The sequence below is a fragment of the Zalophus californianus genome, chromosome 14, assembly GCF_009762305.2.
Source record: "Zalophus californianus isolate mZalCal1 chromosome 14, mZalCal1.pri.v2, whole genome shotgun sequence".
In the NCBI taxonomy this organism is placed as follows: domain Eukaryota; kingdom Metazoa; phylum Chordata; class Mammalia; order Carnivora; family Otariidae; genus Zalophus; species Zalophus californianus.
In genome coordinates, this window is record NC_045608.1 from 297,062 (window position 1) to 319,701 (window position 22,640).

The window sequence follows — 22,640 nt, forward strand, 5'->3', positions numbered from 1 at the left end:
AAACAAGATACATAAAAAGAATCCTGCTAATGGACATCATAGTCAAATGGATGAAGAACAGTTGTAAAGCGCCTCGGGAAAAACAGGACGCGCTCACAGAACAGAGCAGGCCAGCTCGCCCTGGGCAGAGACTGCTCGAGCCACAGGACACCAGAGTGAGCGACCACTTTGGATTACTGAGGGAGAAAATAAAACCCCTGCAACCTGGCGTTTGTGTATTAACCATCAGAAATATCTTTCAAAAATTAAAGGTAAGAAGACTTTTCCAGGAAAACAAAATCAAAGAGAATGTATTAGCTGTAGGCCTTCCTTCAGGAAAATTTAAGTAAGTTTGGGGGCAGCAGGAAAATAATCCTAGGTGGAAACGTGTATCTACAGCAAGAAATGAAGAGTTCTGGGAATGGTAAATATCTGGGTAAATATAAAAGATTTTTTTTCTCATTTTAAAATCTTTTAAAAAGGTAGTCGATTGCATAAAGCCAAATAGTGACAATGTATTGTGGGTTATGATCTATTTAGAAGTAAAGTATATGACAACAACAACACTTACGGATGAATTTTCTAAAATAGTTAAATAGACTGCATCATCTGAGTCAGAAATCTGCTTCCCCAGGGCTCAGGGTGACTTGTATCTGTAGCATCTACTCAGCAGAGTTGCACGTGTGATGGACCTGCATACGTGCTACTTGTTCCCTGCTCCCCCTCCTCTCTCTGCACCCCGGGGGCTGCCCTCTAGGGTTTCTGCCGAGGTGCTAGATCAGCCGTGGGAGGAGAGAGGCTAGGACATTTATTCCTCCCCACCCTCCCTTACTGGACCTTGGTTTTGGCAGAGTCTGTGCCTGTATGGTTACAGCTCCCGCTGGGCAGTCCTCCTCTGGGGCTGTAGACACTCCGTTCTCAGTTCACGCCTCCCTCTCCTTGCTCTTCAGATGCTTCACCATCCCTAGTTGGTGTCCTTAATTCTGAACACATATCTGTAAATAGTCCCTCTATTAAATGTTGTTGAGTTAATATTTTGAGTGTACCCTTTGTTTTCTGTGCCATGTGGAAGGATGAGCATTTAACAACATTTTGAGTGTGTCAATTACTGGTACATGTGCCTCATAGGGCAGAGACTGACATCTGTCAAGATTTCCCACACTAAATGTCAGTATTTTCTCTTTTTTTTAATTGAGTAGCAATTATGACAAGTAACAAAGTTCTTTGTGTTTTTTGTTTTGTTTTGCTGCAAATGTAAATGGCTCCACAGGTTATCATCTGCTGCGTATCCAATGGTCTTGCAGTTATTACTAACCCTTCTTCAGTAATAGAAGCCGAAACATTTATGAAGTCTAATGCTACTCTAGATTAGCCAAGCAATTTACAAAAACACATTGGCATTTATGTTCAGTATGTATGGACAAGAAAAAAGATAACCAGTCCTGAGTGAGGCAGAAAGGAATGATGCCTCATAGGTTCCAGTATGTCCTTTAGAAACACTGCTGTGCATACCCTCCATATTCCATATTCTGCTGCTTTTCTATATGATCCATGTACTCTGTAACCCATGGACAAGATTTCCATGTCTGTAGTCAGAATTGCCACAGAGTCTCTCTAAAGGCTCCACACCGGTGCCCGTCACCAACAGCATAGTGTCTGGGGAAGTTAGAGGCGGTCAGGTTGAAGTAGACTACCAACGAGCCCCAACACAGCAGCCCCATCCGCTGTCATTTGTCAGATACCTCTTAGGAAGTTTACCTTCCTTTACCCGCTCTCACCTGGTCCTTTTCTCTTGGTACCCGGACGGCTTTTGAAGGGAAGTAATTGCCATCAGGCCACACAGCTGCATTTTCTCTCCAGGTGCTTTTGCATTTCAATATGCCTTTTTAAAAAAGATTTTATTTATTAGAATGAGAGAGAGAGAGAGAGCACATGAGAGGGGGGAGGGGCAGAGGGAGAAGCAGACTCCCTGCATATATGCATTTTGAAGAAGCTTTTCATGCAGGTCTTCCATTTTGTATAACCCCGAAAGATACCATTCACAATATAGTCTGTGCCAAAAAACTTGTGTTTTTCTCTGGTCCTGTCTTTAGGGAATTAGCCAACAAAATCAGTGTTTCGAGGCGTGGACATAATTGGATTACAGCACTGTTACCTCTAATGGTTTCTCTGTAACAGGACTGTGTGCTCTCTGTGTGATAGCAAAATGGTTTCCACCAGCACAACTCTCCCTTGGCCCCCTGCATTTGTCACAAAGTGAAGGGAAAGGCCGTGCTCACTCTCAGCTTAGAAAACTTTACCTCATGATGTCTGTCTGCAGCTTAGAAGCAGGCAGTGTAACATCTCATGACCAGCTCACAAGGATGACAAGTAACTAACTGTTCCACGGTCCCCTCTGTGGATCAGGTGATGCTTCTCTGATCATTGTTTATTTCCTTTGTGGGGTCTTCGCAATTTAGATCAGTCATTACTCATTGTATCCAGGTAGTCTTGACATCTTGTCATAGAGGCTGTTACTTTCAGAATTCTAAGATTAAATAAAGCAGGGAACACCAACTTTATTGAATACTTAAATCATTATACTTAGGTATTTTACAACACCTCCATCATTAGAAGTGCCCACAGAAGCAGTCACTGCTAAGATGGAGGGAGAATGCAAGCGAAGTGACATTTGTAATCTGAGGTTCTCATTAAAGCATTGCTCTCATTCCTATCATTAACATTTATTAACACATCAAGCTCGGATTCACAAGAAGATGGGGAAGCAGATCTAGTGTATGTGAGAGAGTCGGCATGTTAAAGGAGCGTTTAAACCGTGGACTTGATACCACTTTAGCCATCAGAATGGTAGTGTGTGTTTATCTCCAAACTGATGATCACAGGGCAGCCCATAGCACGTGAGCGAGTTATATATGCTTACTCTATGGTATATGTTTGCACAGAGCAGAATGTGTCCCGTGATGACCCCTGAGCTCTGGGCCGGCAGGGCTACACATACGAGGTTGGGGCAGACAGGGTTGCCATCCCTTTTGTGTGTGTGCACTGCTGGTCCGTTTCCACTGACTGGTGCACCTGGGGAGCAAGGGTGCCTAGGGGAGCAGTGTTCACACCTATTGCCCACACTTCTCTCTGCTGTATTTGAAAAGAAAATCTCTGTACCTCTATGTTTACTGAGTAAACTGTTCAACAAATTAGTATGTGTGAGTGTGATCCTTGGTAACATTGAGCTCTAGCTTCCATTCAGCTAGGTATCCCAAACCAGATCTAAGCTCTGGCCAGTTTCCCAACACGTTTATCATCCACATACGCCTGAAACGTAAAGAGAAAAGCACTGCTCGATTCAGTTGTTGGTGTTAAGAGTCAATGCTCTGCCTGGCCCTTGGTTCACCTAGCTGGGGTCTGGGTCTGTGCAGAAGAAAACGGCCTGCTTTCTTACAAACTAAACTGGAGACTCCCCTAATCCCTTGAAGCTTCAATGAGTAGGATGCTGACAATGTAGCTATACCACGAGCACAACTTGTAAGAAAAGTGGAGGTGGGGCACGCTGTGTGAGGTGTACTCACCCGCACCCTGTACCTTCTGTATCCGATATCCCCCCTCGGAATCCCCATTAAACAGATGGGCAGTGTCTGGCCCGGCAGATGGGGGGGGCCTGGACCCCCCCACCCTTGTCCGGTGCTCCGCCCACAGCAGAAGCAGTTGTCCTTGGATGCCTTTCCTGTCCTTTTGTTTTCTCTTTATGATTTTAAGTAATCTCTACACCCAGCATGGGGCCTGAATCCACAACCCAGAGATCAAGGGGGGCAGGCTCACCCACTCAGCTGGGCAGGTGCCCCACATTCCTGTCTTAATGCCCTCCGCCCTCAGCACAGACTCCTGCTTTAACACGTGAGTATGGTGTTAAACTGCATGCTTTTGTCTTGCTGGGAGGTCGTCCGATGGCAGGAACTCCAGCATTCGTTATGCCGCGCGCACCCCAGGGCACCTTCCCCGCACCCCCGGACTCTAAAAGCCGACGGAGCTTACGGCGAGACCCGCCGCAGAGCCCTCTGGGAGGTGTAGTTCTGGGGCGAGCGGCACTCTGGGAAATGTCGTTCTGCGCGCCCACTTCCGCGGTCGCGGGGAGCGTCTCGGCGCCCGGGCCCCCGCGGGAGGGGGTGGGGGCGGGGCGGGGCTGGGGCGGCCTCGCTCTCCCCGCGGGCCTGTGGTGACCCCGGCGCGCGTTCCGCGGGTCGGGGCAGCGTTCGGGGCCAACGCGGCCTGGGGCGGTCCGTTGTAATCGGAAATGCGGAGGTCTTGGGGGCGGCCGAGGGGCGGAGGACTCCGGGGATGGGTGACGGGGCCTCCCGGGAGGGGCCGCTGGACGCGGCGCGCGGCGGGTCTTGCTGTGTGGAGCGTGGCCGCCGGAGCCGGCCCGTGCGGAGGGCTGCTGAGGGGCCTGCGGGGGTCGGTGACTGGGGCCAGGTGAGGGACCGGGGCCTGTCGGGCGGAGGGCTGGCGGGGGAGCCGGGGACAGCGGAGTGGGTGTCCGTGAGCGCGGCGGCGGTGAGCGGTCGTGCACCTGTTAGGGCGGCGTCGGTCTGAAGGTGCCAGGAATGGGGACATCGGAGGTCTGGACTTGGGGTGCCTGCAGGGACCGGGGCAGCCGTGAAGGGCAGAAATTGGGTGCCTGGTGGGGTTAGTGAAGGGCAAGTGGAATTTGCCGGCTGGAGGGACCGCGAAGTTGAGTGTCTGCGGGGTGACCGACTTGCGGTTTGCTGGGGCCTGCGAGAGCTCTGCGAGTCGGGGGCGTTACCGGAGGAGGGTTTCTCTCCTGAACTTGTTGCGGAGCCTTGGGGAGGCCAGTGGGGGTCTGGGAGGCGCTGTGTGTTGTCACGAACCGTAGGCTCCTGAGGACGTGAGTGTAGGCTGGCCGTTTACGTCCGTGACTGGGGAATTCGAGGTCAGGGTTAGGGTGCCTGGTGGGCGAGGGCCTGGGGACTACTAGGGATGATAGTGCCTGGGGAGGCCCGAGTGTCGGCCGTTCCAGGAGCCCTTGGGCGCCCGGCTGGCTCGGTCGGTAGAGCTGGGACTCTTGATCTTGGGGTCCTGAGTTCGAGCCCCCCATTTGGCATCGCGCTTGCTTTTAAAAAAGAGAGAATAGTGACTGGGGAACTACGGGGTGAAGGATTTGGTAGCTTGGGGGGTGGAGATCAGAGATTGGTTGACACTTGGCTGTAATTGGGGGTCCGTGGGGCTGACTGGGGACAGAGTAGATTTAGACAAGTGGGGAGCATCCGACTAGTCACCAGGAAGCCTGTGGGTTAGTAAGTGTGAGGGTGAGTGAGGGAGTTGTGGGTGTAAGTCACAGGGCTGTGGGAGTTAGTTAGGGCCCGCTGTCTGACCGACTGGGACTCCCAGCCTGCTGGGAGTGTGCTTGGTGCAGTAGGTTGTGGAGGGCTTGAGGTGGGACCGATGGGCGGTCTTTGAGGCTACTGATGTCGTGGCCTTGGGGGTCAGTGATTGAAGACTAGGGATGCCAGGGTATTGGGTGCTGGTTGAGAGCTGACTGGGTGACCTATATAATCACAGGTCTGCTGTTATATTTGTGGGTCTGGAAGTGGGTTTACTATATCGCATAAACTCTGTGGCTTAAGAATTTAAGAAGACTTCAGATCACATTTTGTAATATCAGCATGGTTTCTCCCACCCTATGAAAGACGTGCCTTTGAAGTAGTGGGATTATTGATAGTAACTGTTATTGATATGTATTTTCTATAATCACATCATGTAATAAGAAGAGCACTAACGAGCATTTGCTAAATGTTTACGTGCCTGTCATAGTTCTAAGGTACTTACATGTATTAACTAATTTAGAACTCTCAAGAACATTATGAGCTTAAAATGAACGACTCAGTATTTTGAGGAGAAGCTCTGCTGAATTATTCATTTCATCAACTGCTGGATTCATTTTCCTCTTTTATTTGTGCCTTTATTTAAAAATGAAATTGTTGTTCGTATTGTCTGTTGGCTATATATTTTGCACACACACACACGGTCTCTCTTTCCCTTCCCCACTTTGAGAGAGAATGAGTGCTTTGTGAAATACTGCTATTAATGCTGTGGGGTTCCTTCTGCATACCCCATTATTTTGAGTCCTTGTTAGGTCTGTTTAGAATCTACAGAAAGCCCACTGAGGTTTTTTTTTTTAAGAATTTTTTTTTTTTTATTCATCTGAGACAGATACAGGTTGAGAGAGAGAAGTAGCAGTGGGGAGCGGCAGAGGAAGAGGGAAAGAGGGAGAAGCAGATTTCCCCACTGAGCAGGGAGCCCGATGTGGGGCTCCATCCCAGGACCCTGAGATCATGACCTGAGCCAAAGGCAGACACTTAACCATCTGAGCCACCCAGGCGCCCCCCACTGAGCTTTAAATGCAGGTGAGTTTCCAGCAAGAAAGGGATATTTGCATCAACTAAAGAGAATTTGTTAACTGATTCAACAGATTCCAGTTTCCATGAATTAATTGGCTTATTTGAGATAAAGAAGTCTCAGGACCAAGGATCCTCGGTGAAGAGAATCCTGACCAGAGACCTTTAATTTGAGCATTAAGATAGAGTCCAGGAGATACACCGAGTCCACAAGCAGAGAGCAGAGCCTATAGTTACTGGCCATTTCCCAAGAATAGCAGAAAATGACCAAGTCCCAGGTGAATAATTCTTTTATTTCCTCAATTGTAGTTCCATACAATTCACCCATTTAAAGTGAACAATTTACTGTTTTGTTTTGTTTTTTAGTAAGTTTTGAGACTTCTGCAACTGTCTTAATTATTCAGCCACAATCTAAATTTAGAATATTTTCATCCTCCAGAGAGCGCCTGGGTGGTTCAGTCGGTTAAGCGTCTGCCTTTGGCTCAGGTCACAATCGGGATCAAACCCCGCATCGGGCTCCCTGCTCCGTGGGGAACCTGCTTCTCCCTCTGCTGCTCCCCCTGCTTGTGTTCCCTCTCTCGCTGTCAAATAACTAAATAAAATTTTAAAAAATAAAAATAAAAAGAGTATTTTCATCCTCCCAAAAGGACACCCTGTCTCCTTAGCAGGTATTCCCCATTTCTCCCCACCCCAGCTCCAGGCCACCACAATATGCTTGCTGTTTCTCTGCATTTGCCCATTCTACCCATTTTGTCTCAACAGGATCACACACTACAGGGTCTTTTGTCACTGGCTTTTTTCTTGCAGCCTACTTTCAAGATGCGGCATGAATTAATACTTTATTGTCTTTTGTTGTGGAATAATATTCTATTGTGTGACTATAGCACGTTTTGTTTATCAGTTCCTCATTTGCTAGACATTTCCACATTTTGGCTATCATGGATAATGCTACTACGAACATTTGTGTATATGTTCTCTATTCTCTTGGTACATACCTAGGAATGGAATCACTGGTTCCTGTGGTAACTATATTTAACATTTTGAAGAACTGATAAACTTTTTTTTTAAGTATTTTTTTTAAGGTTTACTTATTTATTTTAGAGAGAGTGTGAGCGAGCGGGGGAAGGGGTGTGGAGCAGAGGCAGAGGGAGGGAGAGAATCTGAAGCTGACTCCCCGTTGAGGACAGAGCCTGACATGGGGCTCGATCCCACAACTGTGAGATCATAACCTGAGCTGAAATCAAGAGTCGGGCGCTTAACTGACTGAACCACCCAGACGCCCCTCTGATAAACTTGTTTTAAAGTGGCTGCTTCATTTTACTGTCCCACCAGCCATATATAAGGGCCTCGACTTCTCCACTCCTCACCAACACTGTTATTGTCTGATTGTGGTCATTTCAGGGGGTGTGAAATGGTACCTTTGTGATTTTTATTTGCATTTCCCTCTGTACCCACATTGATGTGTCTGGGTATAAAATTTTTTTTTAAGATTTTATTTATTTATTTGAGAGAGAGAGAATGAGAGATAGAGAGCACGAGAGGGAAGGGGGTCAGAGGGAGAAGCAGACTCCCTGCTGAGTAGGGAGCCCAATGTGGGACTCGATCCCGGGACTCCAGGATCATGACCTGAATCGAAGGCAGTCGCTTAACCAACTGAGCCACCCAGGCGCCCTGGGTATAAAATTTTTATCCACATTCTTTATTGCTTTCAGTTGGAAGGCTCTTGTGTGCCTCCAACTTTGGGGAACTTTCTTGTTTTATTTCAGTGATTATTTCCTCCCCTTTATTATCCATTCTCTGTAGCTCTGGAATACTCGATGGGTTTTTGGATCTATCCTCTGAGTTTAAAAACTTTTCTTTAATATGTTTGACTTCTTTTCTTCTCATCTTTGTTCTTGCGGAGTTCATCAGTGTGGTAATTTACACTGCAAATGTCTTCTTTCAGGAGATACATTCTGCTGTCTGGCCAGTATACTGAGCTTTTTTTCCATTCAGGTATTTTTTTTTTAAAGATTTATTTATTTATTTGACAGAGAGAAACACAGCGAGAGAGGGAACACAATCAGGGGGAGTGGGAGAGGGAGAAGCAGGCTCCCCGCTGAGCAGGGAGCCCGGCCCCAGGACCCTGGGATCATGACCTGAGCCGAAGGCAGACGCTTAACGACTGAGCCACCCAGGCTCCCTCCATTCAAGTTTTAATAACAACTCATTTAATGATTCCATCTAATGTTTTAACGTGATGATTGAAGATAAGGGGCTGAGACTTGAGTGTTGTTTACATTAAGATATTTGTTTCAAAATCAAAAATACAATTTTTGGGGGCGCCTGGGTGGCTCAGTCGGTTAGGCGACTGCCTTCGGCTCAGGTCATGATCCCAGGGTCCTGGGATCGAGCCCCGCATCGGGCTCCCTGCTCCGTGGGAAGCCTGCTTCTCCCTCTCCCACTCCCCCTGCTTGTGTTCCCTCTCTCACTGTCTCTCTCTCTGTCAAATAAATAAAATCTTTAAAAAAAAATACAATTTTTCTAAGGATGATAACCTTATATAGAATGTAAAATCCAGATCTTGTGTTTGGCTTGAAATCATTCTTTTGGGGGCACCGGGATGGCTCAGTCAGTGAAGCGTCTGCCTTCAGCTCAGGTCATGATCTCAGGGTCCTGGGTTTGAGCCCTGAGTTGGGCTTCCTGCTCAGCAGGGAGTCTGCTTCTCCTTGTGCACCCCCATGCTCTCTCCTTCTCTTTCTCTCTCTCAAATAAATAAATAAAATCTTTAAAAAAAAAAAGAATGTTAAATAACTGTATCACTTGGGGATGACTTCACTTACAAATAATAGCTCTAATAATAAAGCCCGTGAAGTTTCTCCTGTAGGACACCTGGAGTAGACAGTCCTGGGCTAGCACAGCTCTTGAGGGGTGCCATGAAAGGCTCTGGGTCTTTCCAGGGTTCTACTCTGCCATACTTCACAAGTTGGTTTTCTGTCTCACACATGTTGCCTCATGGCTCAAGGTGGCTACTGCCAAGTACTCAAGTACATGTCTGCTTTAAAAGCGGGGAGAGGGACACCTGGGTGGCCCAGTTGGTTAAGTGTCCAACTCTTAGTTTCGCTCAGGTCATGATCTCAGGGTCATGGATCAGGCCCTACATCAGGATTCACGCTCAGCGCAGAATCTGCTTAACACTCCCTCTCGCTCTCCCTCTGCCCCTCCCCCTGCTCGCTCTCTCTCTAAAATAAATAAATAAATCTTTTTAAAAATAATAAAAAATAGGGGTGCCTGGTTGGCTCAGTCGTTAAGCGTCTGCCTTTGGCTCGGGTCATGATCCCAGGGTCCGGGGATCGAGCCCCGCATCGGGCTCCCTGCTCAGCGGGAAGCCTGCTTCTCCCTCTGCTGCTCCCCCTGCTTGTGTTCCCCATCTAGCTGTCTCTCTCTGTGTGTCAGATAAATAAATAAATATTTAAAAAATAATAATAATAATAAATAAAAGCAGGGAGAATAGTAGAGCAGAGGGTACTATCAGTGTCTCTCTCTTTCATCAGAGGAGCAGCAGCTTCCCCCAGATGGCCCTCGCACACTTCCTAGCTCCCGCTGCCAGCACACAGGCACAGGACTAACTCTAGCTTTAAGAGAGACAGAAGGACAAAGGGAACGGCTGTGATTTGTTACCGGGAACGGGGTGTATTTGCACCCCTCGTACAATTGAGGTTAGCAGACAGAAGGAGAAGAGCTATTCGAAGACTGCTAGTGGCTCATACCCCAGGGCCCTTACATCTCTCTTTCATTACCCAAAACCCGTTGGTTCAGAGTTACTAGGAGCATGTTCTTTCAGGGATCATTGTCGTTTGAGGATGTGGCTGTGGACTTCACGCGGGAGGAGTGGCAGCTGCTGGACTCTGCTCAGAAGACTCTGTACAGAAATGTGACGTTGGAGAACTTGAGCAGCCTTGTGTCACTAGGTAAGGACACATCCTGTGTGGACTCGGCCCAGTCAGCTGTCTTTTCCTGTTCGTTTACTGAAAAATGGGACCTGTGAACTGTGTAATGACTTAGGGCTTTAGTTTAAGAATTCAAAAATTCTTAGCCCTTCTTTGTCTTCAGAGTGTTTGTCCATGTGCATCCCAAATGAAAGACCTCATTCACAGCCTCTGAAGCTAAGCATTTGTTTGTTCTTTAGAAGCCTGAAGCCCAAGAAATTGGGCTCAAGTCCTGTGTGATTTTCCATACACAGGGTTTCAACTTATCAGACCAGATGTGATCTTCAGACTGGAGCAGGAGAAGCCACGGGTAATCAGTGAAGACATCCCCAGTCAGAGCTTTTCAGGTGAGTCACCTGGGAGGCAGGGGGATTGGAATGCCCTTTGAAGCGAACAGTGAAGACAGTGAAGGGTGGGCACCTTCACAATGTTGTTGAGAGAATTCTCGAAGTCACTAAACCTTTGGAAGTGACTTAGAACCATTGAGATGGGGACGCCTGGGTGGCTCAGTCGTTAAGCATCTGCCTTTGGCTCAGGTCATGATCCCAGGGTCCTGGGATCGAGCCCCGCATCGGGCTCCCTGCTCGGCGGGGAGCCTGCTTCTCCCTCTCCCACTCCCCCTGCTTGTGTTCCCTCTCTCGCTGTCTCTCTCTCTCTCTGTCAAGTAAATAAAAAATAAATCTTAAAAAAAAAAAGAACCATTGAGATGAGCTTCTCAGATACACAGGTAGATATCTGTCACTTATCCATGTGAGGGTAATCTGTCCTTTGCTTTGATTTCAGAGCGAGCTAGCTTCTCTGGTCTGTACTGAGGAGCTCAGCCCCCCTTTCTCATGTCAGACTTCATACATTCATTTTCCTCTCCGCACCACAAACTGTATCCTGCTGATAGGTCCCTTTTCTTTTCTCCTGGACACAGGAGTCATTGTCACTTTTCCCCTCTCACTGTTCCAATTCCCACATATTTTCCTCCCCTTTTGACTGGTAAGTGCCTCAGATTACTATTGTAAACCCACAGGCATTTCCTCTATTCTCTCCTTGATTTCTTTTATGATAATTTACTCTTTCTGTTCCCACAACCAAAGGAATAACTCTGGTGTCATCATTCCCTGCCTCCTAGTGCAGTTTTTTATTGCCTTGTCTTAGAGTTGAGTGTGTGTGCAAATGAAACCCTTTGCCTGGGACAGATTATTATATCATTGCTTCTAACAACCTATTTAGTCAATGTGGGTTTTTTCCTTCTCCTTATCTATTATTGGTTTTTTACCTCAGTTTTCATGAACACACTTTATTTAATTTTAATTCCCAAACATGTACTGGTGTGTGTGATTATTTCTACAGTTCTCGTTCATCTGGTTCACAGTTATTGAAGAATTCACAAAATGTGTTTGATTGTTCTCTTTTCTAGAATACTGGAAAGTTGATGATTACAAAGCATGGCACCAAGAAATTCAAGACAGGATTAAAAAATTGGAACAAGTCCATGAAACGAATGTAAGTGGAAAAATATTTCAGTCTGGCATGAACCTTGCACCTTTAAAGCAAAAGCCCAATAAGCGTGTCTCAAATGGAAAACATTTGAAATACTCGTTAGATTTATTTACTCAGACTGGAAACTGTGGAAGAAAGCAAGCTGGTAAGGGCAATGGATATGAGAAATCCTTTCTCCATACTGAACATGAAAAAACTCATGTTGGATTAAAATACTATGAATGTAGTGAATGTGGAAAAGTCATCAGCAAGAAGTCACGACTCATTGTCCATCAGAGAACACACACAGGAGAGAAACCATTCAAATGCAGTGGATGTGGCAAAGCCTTTTCCCAGAAGTCACACCTTGTTACACATCAGACAGTTCACACGGGAGAAAAACTTTATGGATGTGAGTGTGGGAAGGCCTTCTCTAGAAAGTCACACCTTATCACACATCAGAGAACTCACACGGGAGAGAAACCGTATGAATGCAGCGACTGTGGGAAAGTGTTCTCTCAGACATCACAGCTCATCATTCATCAGCGAAGTCACACGGGAGAGAAACCCTATGCCTGTGGTGAATGTGGGAAAGCCTTCAGTGGGAAATCACAACTTATTACTCATAAGAGAACCCATATAGATGAAAAGCCCAACAAATGCAGTGAATGTGGCAAAGCCTTCAGAGAGAAGTCAAGTCTCAATAAACATCAGAGAATTCATTCAGGAGAGAAACCCTATGGATGCAGTGAGTGTGGGAAAGCCTTCAGTGGGAAGTCACTGCTCATTAGACATCAGAAAACTCATTCAGGAGAAAAGCCCTATGGATGCAATGAGTGTACAAAAGCATTTATTTGGAAGTCACAGCTCATCATACACCAGCGGACTCACACAGGAGAGAAGCCCTATGGGTGTGGTGAATGCGGGAAGGCCTTCTCCCAGAAGTCACACCTCATCATACATCAGAGAACTCATAGAACAGAAACCCTAGAAACAGAGTGAATGTGAGAAACTTTGAAGAAAATAATCGCCCTTCTCTCTACATCCTAAAACGCATTTATAGAAATTCCCTGAAGGCCATGAGTATAGGAAAGTCATTGGCAGGAAGTTCTACTTCCTTAAACATCAGAATGCCAAATGGGAGAGTGGGCCTCTGTGTGCAGTGAACGTGGCAAAGACTGTAGAAAAAAGCACTCAGCAAATAGTCTAGTCTCGTAAATAAAATTATTCATATTGAGGACAAAAATAATGATTTAAAAGAATATAGAAAAACTTTGTCCATAGAAACGTTAAAAAAATCAATTTCCAACTCTGGTATTGCATCTTTTAAAGAAAAGGTTATTCAATTTTAAATAATAAGCATATGAAACCTTAAAGATATGTATCTGTACATATAAATATATATATATATATATATATGTTCATAATGATGACAGCCAAGTAAAAAGCCTGTTGCTTCAGAGGAACATAGGGCTTATATTCCTGAGTATGCCTACATGTTATAAATTTATATATTTTCATAGCACATGTGAAGTTAATCTGTGAACATGGTGTATGTCATGTTTATGACGCAGCATCTGTCAAGAGTGCTACACAGTGGATACGTTTGTTTGTACCATAATGGTAGAAGATAAGCTGCACCAAATGATGTATTTATTATTTAACAAACAGTTTAAGATATATTGCCAGATATTTTTGGCACACGTAAATGAGTTTGAGAGCTCTTATCTGCTCTGCCTTCAGTAGTAGAAGCTGGACTTTTTCAGTAAAGTTGTCTGCCTCCTCTGCGTCACCAGTTTATATACAGAACTGTTGTTCATATTAGACATGCAAAGGCAAGAATACACGTTAACATATAACTGAGTAAGCAACAGAAAAGCCCTGAATTGCATCACTCATCATCTAAATATATGAGAAATGGGGTTTGAGAAAATAAAAGACCCACAAAGCATATCCTCCTGTTATTTTCTCAGTGGGATTTCTGTACAGATTAGTTGTACATGCGTTGAATATAATAGAGCCAAGAAACTGTATTTTAGGTTAATATGTTAAGACATCATGTAATACTGTTCTCTGTATCAATCTTTTAATGTTTTCCTAAAGTACTTTGCAAATAATTAGAAGAAACTCTATTTAAAAAAAAACATGTAGTTCTGTAAGGTTACATGCAGAGACTCTTTGCTAGGAGAATTAGGATTTTTGATAATTTGATTCAGACATCTCGTACAGATGAGGCTTTAGAAATCAAGTTACCTTATTGTTTGTAAAAGAAATCTTTAATGTACAAGAGACCTTGCAATGCACAAGGTATTATCTTGCTTTTAAATATGCCAACTTTAAGTTTAATTTTTAAATAACGTGTCTTGAAAATGCCAAAACCCTTTCTTGAATGTTGGTGAAATTCAGAGGTTTGCATCACACCCAAATGTGTGATTTTCTTTTGTTGCCAACACAAGAAACTTGTCTTTGTTGAAACCATCTATTATGCATGTTACCTGTACCTCCGTTTAGAATTTTTTAGTACTTCCTCTCCTTGATAATGCCTGACAATGTCAGATTTCTTTCCTGAATGGTTATAACATTCAGACTTACAGAAAAATGACTGTTTTCATCAGAGAAAGGGAGATTTGTGGACAGTAGTCTTTATGTTGCATATCCAATGGCAAATGTTATTTGTATACGGGGTTGTATCAAAATTAAAGTTAGGACCTAGGTTAGCAAAGTATTGCTTTGGGGGGATGACCTTGACCCCCAATTTCTTATGCATCCTGTACGGGGAGGTCTTCATTATTCCGAAGTGTCCTGTGAGAGCTTGTCTGACTTACCAATCAGGGTCCAAGCTTGAGCACAACAGCTACTCTAAGTGAAGCTGAGCGAATTGCAGTTGATTAAAGAGGTAGTAGGAGAGCTGAGAAGCCAGAGGGGGTAGAGCTGTAGGTATTCATATGCAGTTTCTACTCCCCATTCTTGCAACCTTGACTGCCTCTGGGTCCGAGGGCTTAATCCTCAAGGGAAGAAGGCTCCTATCAAACGTTACAACAGTTCCTTGATGCTGTTTTGAGCATCTTGTGCCGGTGAATCAACCATCAGAGAAGGAGGTTACTCTTACTACTGGGGTTTTAAATCCACAGAACTAAGGAGTTGCTGGCACACATTTGGGGCCAGGTGGACTCTGTATGGAGCCTCTTAGTATTTCCATTATGGTTGTGAGTTCCGGTGGGAGACTAAAGCACCCTAATAAGGATAGGACTACTAGAAATTCAGTCTTCAGTAATGAAGATTGGGTTTCCCCACAAGTAAAGAACCTTGACCCACCAATACCTTGCTAATGGCAGGCATAATATGAAACACGTGGTTATTTAAAAAAAAGTTTTATGGTGAGTGCAGAGGTGAATATACCTGCTATGTATATTTTTGTTGTGTTTCAACAAATTTTCCTTCCCTATTTTTTTTAAAGATTTTATTTATTTATTTGACAGAGAGACAGAGAGGGAACACAAGCAGGGGGAGTGGGAGAGGGAGAAGCAGACTCCCCGCTGAGCAGGGAGCCCGATGCGGGGCTTGATCCCAGGATCCTGAGATCGTGACCTGAGCTGAAGGCAGACGCTTAACGACTGAGCCACCCCGGCGCCCCTCCTTCCGTATTTTTTGTTTTGAATTGGAACATTGGTGAGGATTGGTTTTATAATTTAGTTCACAGGTCATGAGATCAAGAAAAGTCACATTGGGGACGCCTGGGTGGTTCAGTCAGTTACGCGTCTCCCTTCGACTCAGGTCATGATCTCAGGGTCCCAGGATGGAGCCCCATGTGGGGAGTCTGCTTCTGCTTCTCCCTCTGCCCCTTCCTGTTGCTCGAGGGCGCTCTCTCTTTCTCAAATAAATAAATAAATAAATAAATAAATAAATAAATAAATAACTTAAAAGTCCAGAAGGATATAAAGTTTTGGGGAAATCTTACAAACAAACCTGACCTAATGGACATTATAAGCCTCTACATATAAAATCTGCAGAATGCACATTTTTTTTTTAAGATTTTATTTACTTATTTGACAGAGACACAGCGAGAGAGGGAACACAAGCAGGGGGAGTGGGGGAGGGAGAAGCAGGCTTCCTGCTGAGCAGGGAGCCCGATGCGGGGCTCGACCCCAGGACCCTGGGACCATGACCTGAGCCGAAGGCAGACGCCCAACCATCTGAACCACCCAGGCGCCCCTGCATATTTTTTTTCAAGTGTCTGTAAAACATTCACAAATACAGACCATGTGTAATGCCATAAATCAGGTCTCCATAGGTGAAAATCCTAGGATATGTTCTCAATAATAATAGATATAAAAATAATAAGTCTGGAAAATGCTCAAATATTTGAAAATTAGGCTATATGCTTATAAATAACACAAAATGAATAAATCAAAGGGGAATAAGAAGGTAGTTTGGACTAAAGGATAAGAAAAAAACATTACAGTTCAAGAGAGGCAGCTGAAGCTTTGTGAAAGGGAAACATAGCTCTTCAATGCTTATATGAGGAAAGAAGGAAAGTCTGATATGAATGATTTAAGCCTCTACCTTATAGAACTTCAGAAAGAGCAAATTAAATCCAAAGTAGAAGGTAGGAAATAAGAAAGATAAAAGTGGAAATTAATAAAATAGGAAACAAAAATAGAGAAAATTAACAAAAATATAATCAGTTCTTTGAAATTATAAAGTGGATAAACCCCAGCTAGAGCGATCAAGAAAATAGAAACTCAAATTACGTGTGGCAGGGATGATAGAGTTTTCCTTACAGATCTTGAAGATATTAAAAGGTAAATAGAGGGCGCCTGGGTGGCTCAGTTGGTTAAGCGTCTGCCTTCGGCTCAGGTCATGAACCCAGGGTCCTGGGATTGAGCCCGCATCAGGCTCCCTGCTGGGTGGGGAATCTGCTTCTCCCTCTATCCCTCCCCCCACTCATGTCTCTCTCTCACTCACTCACTCACTCAAAAATAAATACGATAAAATCTTTAAAAAACGAAAACAAAAAATAGAATAGTGTGAATTACTTAAAATTGGAAAACAAGGATTAAATTTGAAAAAATTCTTCATAAATATGGGGTGTATAATACTTTTATTTTTGTGGAAATAAAAGAATATTAATATGTAACTTGAAAGCATCCATCCTTTTTTCAAATGTTCATTAATTTATTTAATCAGAAAACTTTGAATATTATAGACTAATATGGCCTATCATAACAGAATTTCCTGTGATTTCAAGATGTGCTCAGAGCATTCAACAAAGAGTAATCTCATTCAAGATGGGTGATTTCAAGAGGCTGTGAATGTCCTGTACTCCACTTTTTTCTAAATTCTCTCTACTTCTATGTGATTTGAGTGTGAACCCTTATAGTTACTTTAGTTTCTATACATGTACATGCAGTCTAGTGATTATAAAATATGATGATCAAATTAAAATATGAAATTCACTGAATAGCTCTGAAATATTTTCATGTGCTTATTTATAAACAGGACAACTGTCTAATCTCTGTTCCCAAAAGACACTGAGATTAAAACAATTACCAAACAAGGTGAAGGATTGTGGCGCCTGGGTGGCTCGGTTGGGCGACTGCCTTCGGCTCAGGTCATGATCCTGGAGTCCTGGGATCGAGTCCCACATCGGGCTCCCTGCTCAGCGGGGAGTCTGCTTCTCCCTCTGACCCTCCCCCCTCTCATGTGCTCACTCTCTCTCTCAAATAAATAAATAAAATCTTAAAAAAAGTATTTCCTTTAAAAAAAAAAACAAGGTTAAGGATTTTACTCTATAAAATCTATAAATATGAGACTCTGCATCCTTATTGTGAGAACTGATTTCAAAAGCCTGGGATTATCTTCCTGATGGCTTTTAGGAGTCTGGGGCTACATTACAAGAACTAATTAATGCAAAAGTTTCATACTGACAAATCGTGTGGCTGCACCCCAGCCGACTGTAAGCCAGTGGTAGGTGATGGTCCAGTGAGACCAAAATGACCCGGAGAGGGTCATCGAGACACAGACTGCCTGGGGAACCTGCACGCAGGGAGTCCAGGAGTGACCAAATGCTGCTAGGATCTACATGCAGCAAGCTTTTATAGCAACTAAACTACAACTTTCTGGACCCTTCCCCTCCTCTTCCTTCCAAAGGAGACGCTCCAGCTTGGCCACCTCCAGAGCCCCTGATCTTGAGCCCTGAACATCATGTTTTTCTACATATCCTGCCTGATGGAATTATAGAGGGAGGTTGGGATCTCTGCATTCTCAAGATAGTGATTAACGGGCATTCAGGGTGTGCTCGCACAAACAGCTATCCAGCACGTACCGTATACAAACCACTTTGCATGTCCTTGCTGTATACATGAGAATACAATTAACGTGGCTGTACACTATCATGGAACAACCCACAAATCATCTTTTGTAACTTGTACATCCAACAAGTAATAAATGTATCATTCCTATATAATTTTAATTATTGGTAGTATTCATGATGAAATACTTTACTTCTTTACACATAATTATCTACTTACAATTATTTTCTTTATGTATAAAATAGAACACTTATTTACATATGTGGGTTTTTTTTAAGATTTTATTTATTTATTTGAGAGAGAATGAGATAGAGAGCATGAGAGGGGGGAGGGTCAGAGGGAGAAGCAGACTCTCCGCTGAGCAGGGAGCCCGATGCGGGACTCGATTCCGGGACTCCAGGATCATGACCTGAGCCGAAGGCAGTCACCCAACCAACTGAGCCACCCAAGTGCCCTACATATGTGGTTTTTTTTAAAGATTTATTTAGATCTCACGACCCTGAGATCATGACCTGAACTGAAATCAAGAGTTGGAAGCTCAACAAACCGAGGCACCCAGGTGCCCCCAGTTTTCGAGCTTTAAATGGTGTGTTACATTCCAATGTATACTTTTCCTTCACATAATTGTGCAGTGTTAACTGTTTGGGAAGACTTTCCCAAACAAGTGTGCATGCATTTGCCCAGTTAGAACATTTATGACCTTCCCCTTAATTCTTACCACAAATATAGGGCAAAGAAATTCTACTATGCAGTTGATAAACTGGTGATCATATAATAGTTTTATAAAGTTGGTTAATGAATTGCTCAGGAGCAGTAAAACGCTGTAAAATGTGTCCAGGTCATTGAGTCAGCCGCATTCTTCCTTGTGGGATCCACTTGACAACAACGATGGAGGTGCAGTGATTCATCTAATTTGTATGGGCCACAGGTTTGCCTACATGTGGGGCTGCGGCAAAGAGGAGCTTTCATCTGTGTTGTGTGACTGAGCTCAGCATTAAGAGTTGTGGGAAGACAGGCCCTGAGTTAGAATTTAAAACATAAATGATTTTTTTTCCTCTATGGGGCAGGGCATGAGGACACACACACACATTTTCCCTTGAAACAGCAATGTAAGTCGACAGAAAGTAAGAAATACATTTATGTTTTTATTCCATTTGCCCGGTTCTACAATTTGAGTTGTAACAGGATTATTCTAAAATCGGCTTAGGATGTAATAATATTTATATTAAAATCAACTTAAGATTTATATTTATAATAAATTTTATAGATTTTATATATGATAAATTATATATTAAAATATACATTAAATTTAAATTTTAACATTCATATTAATTAGTGCTATTAAATGTGCTTATTAAAATTTAAAACAATATTATTATATCCAAAGCTGATTTTACCAGTTTAGTGCCAGAGGAATTGTCCACGAGGATTTAGTAATCACTAGTGCCTTCTTCTTGTTCTTCATCTTCTGAGGTCAAGTTACAGAGGTAGACAGGGGAACATCTGGGAAGTAGAAGGCTATGACCTCCTGAGGGAGAAAAATGCCCTCAGTTCCAAACGTTCTGAAGAAGCCGAGTGGCTTTCTGAAGACACACCATAAGCCTGTGAGCGGAGCACCAGCCCAGGGTGCTCAGGTGAGCATGACTCAGGGGAGCGCACACGCCCTATGCTCCTTATACAATGTGCACAGTGGCAGGTTACTGGTGCAGCAGACATGGTTTGCACACTTTCAGAGTTAAGAGTCAAAGTCACTTTGTTCTGAATTAAACTGGTTTTTCTGTGCTGTGAACATTTTGCACAAAATGCTTTTTGTGTTAGAATCTTTATTTATTTATTTATTTATTTATTTTTTTGTAGATTTTATTTGATAGAGAGCGAGCGAGCACAAGCAGGGGGAGTGGCAGAGGGAGATGGAGAAGCAGGCTTCCCACTGAGCAGGGAGCCTGGTGCAGGGCTCCATCCCAGGACCCTGGGACCATGACCTGAGCCAAAGGCAGACACTCAGCCATCTGAGCCACCCAGGCACCCCTTGAATTTCTATTTTTTATGTTTCCCCCTATACTGGATGTTCTCAGATGCGCCATAGGGAGCTCTGGTGCATGAACGTCAGCCTGACCAGCCCTTCCTGCCCGTGGCCTCTCGAGTTGGCATCTGGCCGTGAGAGAGGCTTGGCCTGTCCCAGCCCCGAGCCCCTTGGGGCCAACGTGTAAGTAGGACATCTGTTCCTGATGGAGGGGAGGGTCAGGGCCAGAAATCAGGAGACAGTCAGAGGGCCCTACGGGGAATGGCCAGGGCTCCCTGGTCGCCAGCACACTGGCCCTCCCTCTGCGGAAGGTCCCTCAGGCCACCAGCCCAGGCTGCCCTGCCCTCCCCCAGGTAGGCTCCCTGTGGCTCTATGATTTTCCGACAGATCTTTCCTCCCTTCCGCTGCTCCTAGTACCAGACTTAAAAACAGATACCACGATGATTTCAGCAGATGGGCTGAGCGGGGAGCCTGCTCGATCCCAGGACCCCCGGGATCATGACCTGAGATCCTGGAGTCCCGGGATCGAGTCCCACATCGGGCTCCCTGCTCGGCAGGGAGTCTGCTTCTCCCTCTGACCCTCTTCCCTCTCGTGCTCTCTATCTCTCATTCTCTCTCTCTCAAATAAATAAATAAAATCTTTAAAAAAAAGATTTTATTTATCTAAGTGGGGGAGGGGCAGAGGGAAAATGAGAGAAATCCCAAACAGGCTCCAGGCCCAGGGTGGAGCCCCAAACAGGGCTCGTTCTCTCCATCTTGAGATCACGACCTGAGCCAAATCAAGAGTCGGTGGCTTAACCGACTGAGCCACTCAGGCGCCCCAGCAAGGCAAATTTTTTAAAAAATCTGGTTTACAGGAAACACTTTTTACCCCTTATAACCGCTCAGAGAGCCGCCTCCTGGGTTCCATCCCAAGCCGCTGCATTACTTAGAGATGGGTTTTCGCTTAGTAACAGGCCGCTGTTGTTTCCCATTGGCCAGGGCGCCCACGCCCGCAGGCACAAGCGGCTATTGGCTGAGATTGTGTCTGTCTGTTGGCCAATTCCCCGCCTCTGCGTTGCTACGAGACAGCACCCTGCCTAGCAACGGGCGGCTCCTAATTGCCATTGGCGGCGGTGCGGTGGCGAGTCAGCCGCGCCTGTTCGGCTCCTTGACCACCGCGGACGCCGGAGGGGCTCCTGCGGGCCAGGCCCGGGCTGCCCGGGCAGAAGGCGGGGGGACGCCCTGGGGGAGTGCTGAGTGCCGCAGGCTCGGCGGGTCCTGCGGAGCTGCAGGAAGACCTCATCCTCGGGCGAGCTTTGGCGGGGGCTCCAGCAGTCGGGACCCTAAGTGGGGACGGGGGCGCGGCCGGGACGCCTCCGCGGGTTGTGAGCCCGCGGGGGCGCGTAGGGCTGGCCGCGGACCGGCTCTTCCCGCCGCGGGGTGTCAGGGCTGTCCTCGCCTGCACCTGAGTCTCACCCCGGCCCCCGCGCCGACGGCGGGCGCGCCCCCACCCAGCCTGCGCCGAGTCCTTTCCGTTTCCCGTCTCGGAGACGCGAGTCCCTGCTGCAGCCAGCTCCATTCCTAGCTGGCTTCCTTCGTCGGCCCCATCTGTACTCCCGGCATGTGTGCTGCCTTTGTTTTCCGTGTTACTGTGTGGTCTGTGCCCCACTTTCCCTCAGTTTGTAATTTACACGTAGGAACTTATGCCGCCGAGTCTAAAATATGTAAGATCTAATTTATATTTTATTTATTTTTACTCTCACCTACAATTTTAAAAAATATAGTCTCTCTCAATGGCAGCAGATTTAGCAGATTTTTCTTTCTAGAGGGCATTTGACACATTTGTACGTTTTTTAAATACGTCAGTTGATTAATGTATTTATTTCTAAATTTTTCTGTGGGTATTTCATCCCTAATTTTTTTTCTTTTTTTAAGATTTTATTTATTTGACAGAGAGAGACACAGCGAGAGAGGGAACACGAGCAGGGGGAGTGGGAGAGGGAGAAGCAGGCTTCCCGCGGAGCGGGGAGCCCGATGCGGGGCTCGATCCCAGGACCCTGGGATCATGACCTGAGCCGAAGGCACACGCTTAAGGACTCAGCCACTCAGGCGCCCCTGGTTTCCACTGCTTTGTATCCATCCCCCTGACGTGTATCCATGGCTTTGCCTCTCCTCTACGGTCATAGGCTCTGTAGGGAAAGACCTAACCCTTGTCCAATGTCCTGCCCTCCAGAGTATTTCCTTATGGAACAGCAGTGCTTGTTTACATGGTCCTGAGAATCACTTATGTAAAAATATCTTTAGTGGAAGCCATATGCGACTTGTTTTTTCAAATCAAATGAATAAATTCTTTGGCAATGATGATGCACAGAGGTAAAATCAATCATTGGGTGTTGGGACATACATATAATGTCTGGTGTTGATGGCTTGTGATTCTGTAAAATTATTTGGAGGTGTGAAGCCACCTGAGTATAAAGGTGGAGTTGTCTGTGATAAATGT

At 45.2% G+C, this 22,640-nt stretch overlaps 1 protein-coding gene across 1 annotated transcript; it reads left to right on the forward strand.

Annotated features, from left to right (window-relative positions):
* Positions 1-4,155: 4,155 nt before the first annotated feature.
* Positions 4,156-15,352, forward strand: LOC118356246 (zinc finger protein OZF-like). Its single transcript, XM_035723874.1, has 4 exons — positions 4,156-4,443; positions 10,210-10,336; positions 10,609-10,701; positions 11,763-15,352. Exons 1-4 carry the CDS (start codon positions 4,309-4,311, stop codon positions 12,824-12,826), a joined length of 1,419 nt encoding a protein of 472 aa, XP_035579767.1. The 5' UTR covers positions 4,156-4,308; the 3' UTR covers positions 12,827-15,352.
* The last annotated feature ends 7,288 nt before the right edge of the window (positions 15,353-22,640 follow it).

Excerpts from the sequence above, each read along its gene's own strand:
- LOC118356246 (XM_035723874.1), top strand. The coding sequence starts at position 4,309 with ATGGGTGACGGGGCCTCCCGGGAGGGGCCGCTGGACGCGGCGCGCGGC. Across the intron at positions 4,444-10,209 it reads GGGTCGGTGACTGGGGCCAG|GGATCATTGTCGTTTGAGGA; the intron begins GTGAGGGACCGG and ends ATGTTCTTTCAG. Across the intron at positions 10,702-11,762 it reads CCCCAGTCAGAGCTTTTCAG|AATACTGGAAAGTTGATGAT; the intron begins GTGAGTCACCTG and ends TCTCTTTTCTAG.